We start from the raw sequence: 7,229 nt of genomic DNA on the forward strand, positions 1-7,229 counted from the left end.
AGTCACTCTACTCAGTTGAGGGGCCTCAATTCCTTGAGGTTCGTGCCTGAGAGAGTCAATTTCCATGAGTATCGGTACTTGCCGACCTATGATGTCTTGCCCCATCGAGGCATCCTTTTGCCTATCGAGGCATTGGTCCATTGTGACCAATTTCCAGAAGGTTCGGTATTCAAAACCGGCCTAAAGACTCGCCCATTCCGGCTTGAGCCCAATTCAGTTCTTTGAGGCTCTGTGCGCCTCATCTTTCATGCTACACATTCTTCAACAACATGCGGCAATTCATCTTCAGCAATATCAACAACAGGTGGACATCAATCGTAACAGTGTGCATCAAAAAAATTTACATTTCTTTTTGGGGATATCTATTGTAATCAAACGTATATCGATTTCCAATCCATATACGTTTGAGGGGGCATATTAGAGAATAAAATCAAATCGTAGATTGATTGGGGTGGATTTTAGATTGATTGGGTTAGATTTTAGATTGATTTGATTAGGTGGTAGATTAAGGAAGAAGGCTAGATTAAGTAACAGGATTAGATTGGAATTATCTCCCCAAATCATGTCATATCTCTTTTTATGTTTATCTTCTTAAGTGTTCTCTATATAAACATTCATTGGGCTTGATTGTAATGCATCTAAGAATAATAGAAAATCTTCTCTTCAAAATTTAACACAAACCATTCATCCGCTAGACTTTGCTATGGATGTGCCACACCAAAATTTTCACCAGTCAGAGATTCCAAGCCTTTGATTTGTTCTTTTTGTTTTTTTGGGTAGGTAAGCTGGGTTTCAACCTCAAGGTTGAGAAGGTTGAGATACAAAGTCTTAACCATTGAGCTACAGGCCCAACCCTTCCATTGGTTTGTTCATGATACATATAAATTATTGTTTTTTTGGAAAAAAAATGTTTCTAGTCTGTCGGACTAGTAAATTATCTATTCCGACGACGAGAAACACAACAGGTCCATGTTGTTGGGTGATCCAAACCATTCATTTGATAGGCCCTCACATAAATAAGGTGTAACAGGAAATCATCTCCATAGGATCAAATTAAAGTTTTGGATCACCCAACAGCATGGCCCCCACTCTATTTCTAGTTGATGGACCAGTTAACTTATCTGGTTGGACGGACTACAAAATGAGAGCCGTTTTTTGTTTTTTTTGGGTATTTTATTCAATCGTTTAAAGGACAAATAATGAATTAAAGGCCCCACCTGTTGTGCTTATGCCTACTCAAATAAAGAGAAGGAAAAACTGCCAATGGGGGACATCAAAATACGAGAATTGCCAACAGGGGACGCACTTTTGTCCCTCTCTAATGATTTTTCAAAAGTGTGTCCCCGGTTGGCAATTCTCGTATTTTGATGTCCCCCATTGGTAATTTTTCCTAAAGAGAAATATGGGCTTCCATCACGTAGTCTTGTTGCCACAAAAACATGGCTTGCTTATTAATAGTTGACAAAAACTATTTCCCTTTGCGAGACTAATCCTCAGCCATTCCTACAAAGTGAAGGAAAAGTGAAATGGGGAATTGTGTGATGGAGCTTACACCACAACTCACTATTGGGTAGTAGGAATATTCAAGTGGGTTGCTTTTTTAGCCGTTGAAAATTTCTTCCAAAATGGAACCCCATGTATTACGGGTAGAATGATAGATTCTCCTCTTCCCCTTTTCTTCCCGGGACACCCCCTCACAGTGTATAAAGATTAAAGAGTAGTGAAAAAACTGAAAATACACCAGAGGTGAGTGGCCTGGAGAAGAAAGAGGGGAGAATAAATCACCTTCCCCTATTAGTGGGGTGTCTTACTGTCTTACCTTATTACAAGTTTACAACGATGTGGCGTAGCTCATACGGTGGGCCCCATTTTGTGTCTGTACTAATTTGAATGTTCCTCAACTTCTAACAATCCCAGCCGTTCGATTGACCAACTTGATCATCATCCCTTAATCTAATCATGCCGATGTCATTGGGTGGGCCCAAGTAAACTTCCTCGTACCAATCTTAGGTGAGAACTGAGAACCCTCTCTTGAATCATTCCACTAATTATGAAGCTAGGTGCAGACTGCAGTGTTCGAGTGGGACTACAAATTCAGATGGACCCCACCCTCCAAAGTGGGAGCGGGGTGTGGGGACCACCTAAAAAATTTAGTCAGGAGCACTAGCGTCACTCTCGCCCACTTTACAGGTATTCCTCGATGTGTCGGAAAGTCGGTGAAAATGGCGCCTTCGCTTTTGGAACTTTCCACCCCTGCAGAGATCCGTTTATATTTTGAATTTTAAATCCAACGCCTGGAATTCTCCTTGCATTTTAAATCCAACGGCTCGAAACTCCACGCCATTATTGCATCGTAAGGTTGCCGTTAACGCCACTCTCTCTCTCTCTCTCTGAAATTCAGTAGTATTGGAGTGAAAGCTTTCCAAAAAAAATATCTTTTTCTTATTCCATTTTTACCCCTCAAACTCCTCTCTGAAGAAGCCCCTTTTTCAATAGAAGGGTATTGGTAGAGGGCATAGATCTGAAGCAAGGTACTGTTTTTTTTTCTTCTTTTATTAATCTCTAAATTTTCCCGTTTTCACCTAACATGTATTAAAGAATCATTAACTGGGTCTGGTAGAGTGGTAGATTATTAATTCCTAGGGTTTCGTGCAGCTGAATTTTCTAGCTGAACTTCATCATAGGGTTCTTTTTTTAGGGTTTTAGAATCTATCTTGTTTCTAAACACTTAAACAGTTGTCCTAGTACTTGTCCAGATTGTAATGTTTTCTTGTATGGAAACAATAAAGCATCAAATCAATTTATCATAGATAGATAGCACACCTTTCTCTCTATCTCTATTCCTTGTAAAATGTTGTTTTATCTTCTATTTTTATCCTCTCCCTTATGCTTTACCGTTTCTAGACTGTAATATATTGTTCTAGGGTTTTGATTTTTCCCCTCCCCTCTGGATTACAGGGTATTCAAGGTTCTTTATACATTTGGTTTGATAAAGTCAAAACTCAGAACATTGTGGATCTTTTGCAAATGGTGACTTTGGAGACCCTTTTTATTTTACATTTACACTGTTCATTTAGACCTTTTCAAATTGAAGGGATTCATTGTTTTTGTAGGGAAAGGGGAGAGCTTTTAGCCATTCAGGATTTTTTGTGGGTTTTTGTGGGTTTTTCTGAAGATGTTTGAAGAACCCTTATCAGGAGAGTCCTTGGAATCTAATTTAGGGTTGAACCCAGATTCATTTTATGGGTTGCCTTGTGTTTCCGAATTGCCTGAGCCATCGCCTGCCCCAGCTGTTTATACCGATGTGAATGTGGTTCCTGAGCATGAAAAGAAAGGATTTGAACTAGTGATCTTGAATCTCCAAGGCAACATTTCTATCCAAATTCAATTATATGTGAACTTACTTCAAAACATTGTGTCTCACTCTTGAATCTTATTTGATCTTGTAGGAGAAATTGGAGAATTGCGGTCGAAGCAGAAATCATTGGTTGAAAAACGGAGAGAAACGCTTAATAAGATATTTGACATCAAAGGTAATGGATCTGACTCAGTCTATCCCATTTTTTTAAAGAAATTTAGTTAGATCTGTTGTGTATCCAAAATGAAATTATTTTTGTTTCCAGGTAGTATAAGAGTTTTTTGTAGAGTTAGACCTTTTCTATCGACTGGTAGAAGAAAAATTCATCGAACAATTTCAACTGAATCGGAAAAAATTATCGTTAGATCTGTTGGAACTAGGAAGGAGTTCAGTTTGGATAAAGTATTTCCTCCTGAGGCAACACAAGGTAAGTTTATCCAACACTAAATGAAATCTATTTTGACTGTGTTTCTTGTTTTTTTTTCGGTAAGATAAAAGATCCCAATGCTTGAAAACTTTGCAGAAGATGTTTTCATTGAAGTCGAACCAATTCTTAGATCTGCGCTTGATGGGCATAATATCTGCATTTTCTCATATGGCCAGACTGGAACTGGCAAGACATTTACTATGGTCTGTAACTAGAAATTGGTTCTCAGTTTCTTATTCTTGCTTTTACTTTCTTTAGCATTCTTAACTGGTTCTCAAATTCTTTCTTTAGGAAGGGACAAGCGATGAGCCAGGAATTGTTCCTCTAGCAATCGAAGAGCTATTCCGCCAAGCCTCTCAGGATAACTCTGTTTCTCTTACTTTCTCAATTAGCATGTTGGAGGTTTACATGGGCAGTCTGAGGGATCTACTGGCCCAAAAGCCTCCGGCCAGAATGGCGGCGTCTACCCCTAAACGGTACATGTTAAAGTATAAAAGATTAAATAACGCCATCTCCAACAGCTTAAGCTTTTGGAGTAATTGGTTATTTCACATGGTATCAGAGCAAAGGTGCTGGGTTCGAAACTCCTTGATATTAAAAATCCAATGTAATGGCCAACTCAAAACAGGGGCCACATGTGACACATGGAGGCCAACACTAAAAAGAGGGCCCACACGCGAGGGGGAGTGTTAAAGTATAAAAGATTAAATAACGTCATCTCCAACAGCTTAAGCTTCTGGAGTAATTGGTTGTTTCCAAGTTTATGTTTTTCCCATTCTGATAAAGTTATAATTTCAATTCATAGTTTTCTAGCCCTTTTGATAGATTGGTTATTCTTCTCTGGTTCTACAGCGCACTGAATATTCAAACAAGTTCTAATGGCTCCGTGGAAATTGAAAGACTCACTGAAGTGTTGGTCACCAATTTTGCACAAGCAAATAAGTGGTATGCTAAAGGGAGGAGGGCACGTTCAACGTCATGGACAAATGTTAATGAGGCCTCTAGCAGATCCCATTGGTGGGTTCTTGAGCTGCTCCTGTTTTTGTTTCATTCTTGTTAATTAATTTGGTTTGATAATTCTTTTATTTGCTTAGTTCAATGTATTTAGCTTAACTAGAATCACCATTGGCAAATCGGGGAATATGGAGGAAAGTAAAGCAGAACCTAGCAAATTGTGGATGGTCGACCTTGGAGGCAGTGAACGCCTGCTGAAAACTGGAGCTACTGGACAGACAATGGATGAAGGGAAAGCCATAAACCTATCCCTCTCAGCTCTTGGTGATGTTATCGCAGCATTAAAACGAAAGCGTAATCATGTTCCTTACAGGCATATCCTCAGTTGATGTTGGGTTTTCACTTAAGCCCTGTTCGTTTGGGATTATGATAACCGATGGTGAGCTAATTGGACTCAAACTTACATTAATTTTGAGTCTAATAATCGGTTTGGGGGCTCACCATCGGTTGTCATAATCTCAAACGAACAGGGCCTTAGTTTCTTGTTTCCTAGTGGTCGGATTATCATCAAATCTCACTTTATTTTTGTTTCTCTATTTGCAGGAACAGCAAGCTGACTCAAATTCTGAGAGATTCTCTTGGTAGAGTGCTGCAATTTGAAATTAATTGTATTCTTTCCAGTAATTTTTTTCCTACGATGCAACTATGACTTATACATGTTAGTGCTGAAATTGATTTAGGTGATGGTTCAAAGGCTTTGATGCTTGTGCATATCAGTCCGAGTGATGATGATGTCGGAGAGACAATATGTTCTTTGAACTTTGCTGAAAGAGCAAGAGCAATAGAGTCAAGTAGAGAACCTTCGGAGGCAATCCACTCTCTAATTTTCTTACACATATTTTCGTAGTTGTTGTTTTAACCCCTAGATTTTCAATCTTCACACTCATATTTAAGTTTTTCCAGGACTTGAAGAAGCAAAGGGAAAGGAGGATTGCCGAACTTGATCAAGAGATGAGAGATGCCGAAGAGGAACTCCAAAAAGTCAGGAATGATATACAGACGGCTGAGTATGTGTTGCAGGAAAAGAAGAAAGTTTTCTCAATGACTTATCAACTTATCGATGATCTGAAAGAATCCCCCAAAAGCCTCCAAATAGTTCGTGGAGAAGTTACAGAAAGCCCACGTACTGCACAAAAGGTGACTCGTAAAACTGGTTCTAGTTCTCTGCCTCGCTTCATGGCATCCACAAAATGCAGTCGCCAAAGGCAAAGCTTAGAGGGAGAAATCAGTGGAAGAGTAAGAACATTGAGAACAGGGAATAGAATTTCAGTTGAATTATTTGGATCTCAATCCCTTAGTTATTCTGATCATTATTTGAAATCAAATTTGCGAAGCTCAAAGAACAAGCCAGTGGTAGGTGACACAGAGAAATCTAGGCATGGAGAACCAAATTGTAGTCATACAGAAAGTCCCAAATGCAACCCCTTGGATTCAAGGTCATCCTCAATACCCCAAAACAAGAGGGTCTCCACAACTTATCCAAATTTGAAAGCTACATCATGTCATCACAGACGAAGAATGTCGGATCTGATTTAAGAATGCCAGTGAAGTCAAAAACTATTGCAAAGTATCTGGCATATCAGAAAGAGGTGAGATTAACTTTTATTTCCATGTAGGGCAGTGGTGGGTATTATACTGGTGATGGTTGGTGTCAGATGAATTGGCTTAATTTACGCATATGTTTTCAGCTCTTGTAAAATCTATTCATGTTGTAAGCTTAAGGGTGTATACTAAAGAAGTCGTACAGTCTAAGCAATGGTTGTGGTGTTTTTTAAAGTTTGTTAATGTGTTTTTTAATGTTGTTATTTGTAACGCGTTAGCTAATCATTCACCTTCATTTCTTGTAATTGCCTCAGTTGAATTGGCTTAATTTACGCATATGTTTTCAGATCTTGTAAAATCTATTCATGTTGTAAGCTTGAGGGTGTATACTAGGCAAGTCATACCATCTAAGCAATGGTTGTTCTGGGTTTTTTCAAGTTTGTTATTGTGTTTGCTTTTATATTATTATCATTTCTTGTGATTGCCTCAGGAAATTACCAAATTCGAAGCCGAGATCTACTTATAACTTATCTCTTGGTATAGATATTTTGGTTTACTCTTCCCAGTAGCTGGCAAGAGTGTTCTTGTTTGTTGTAAGAAGAGTTGTATGTATTTTGAATATCTGTGAGATGGGCAAATAATATGAGTCGTTGGTAACTATTAAATATCGCATAGATCTAAGTTGTATCACTGACCCACTCTGCTGACATCTTGGCCTGTGCAAGATATGCTATGGAATTATCAGAAAAGAACAGATAATTGAGAAGGGAAATGATATCACCACTACCGTATTTTGATGATCGCACTCGTCACTTTATTAAAAAGTACGGTATGGTCCGCACCATGGGATGATTAAAACCGTTCATTAGATGGGCCATAGCCTAAATA

The 7,229-nt window shown here is 38.7% G+C and overlaps 1 protein-coding gene across 4 annotated transcripts; it reads left to right on the top strand.

Annotated features, from left to right (window-relative positions):
- Positions 1 to 2,399: 2,399 nt before the first annotated feature.
- On the top strand, positions 2,400 to 6,772 carry LOC143852975 (kinesin-like protein KIN-14U). Of its 4 annotated transcripts, none has more exons than XM_077362663.1 (12): positions 2,400 to 2,531; positions 2,959 to 3,030; positions 3,114 to 3,365; positions 3,450 to 3,533; positions 3,624 to 3,785; positions 3,882 to 3,988; positions 4,077 to 4,261; positions 4,638 to 4,802; positions 4,894 to 5,112; positions 5,343 to 5,380; positions 5,480 to 5,607; positions 5,703 to 6,772. In XM_077362663.1, exons 3-12 carry the CDS (start codon positions 3,176 to 3,178, stop codon positions 6,333 to 6,335), a joined length of 1,911 nt encoding a protein of 636 aa, XP_077218778.1. In that variant the 5' UTR covers positions 2,400 to 2,531; positions 2,959 to 3,030; positions 3,114 to 3,175; the 3' UTR covers positions 6,336 to 6,772. The 4 variants fall into 4 exon arrangements, with proteins under 4 accessions (XP_077218778.1, XP_077218780.1, XP_077218777.1 ...); XM_077362665.1 differs by lacking the exon at positions 2,400 to 2,531 and adding an exon at positions 2,600 to 2,817; XM_077362664.1 differs by lacking the exon at positions 2,400 to 2,531 and adding an exon at positions 2,829 to 2,846.
- Positions 6,773 to 7,229: the final 457 nt, after the last annotated feature.

This window comes from Tasmannia lanceolata, unplaced genomic scaffold, assembly GCF_043159265.1.
Source record: "Tasmannia lanceolata isolate RefF3 unplaced genomic scaffold, GAP_Taslan_0.1 ptg000019l, whole genome shotgun sequence".
Classification (NCBI taxonomy): domain Eukaryota; kingdom Viridiplantae; phylum Streptophyta; class Magnoliopsida; order Canellales; family Winteraceae; genus Tasmannia; species Tasmannia lanceolata.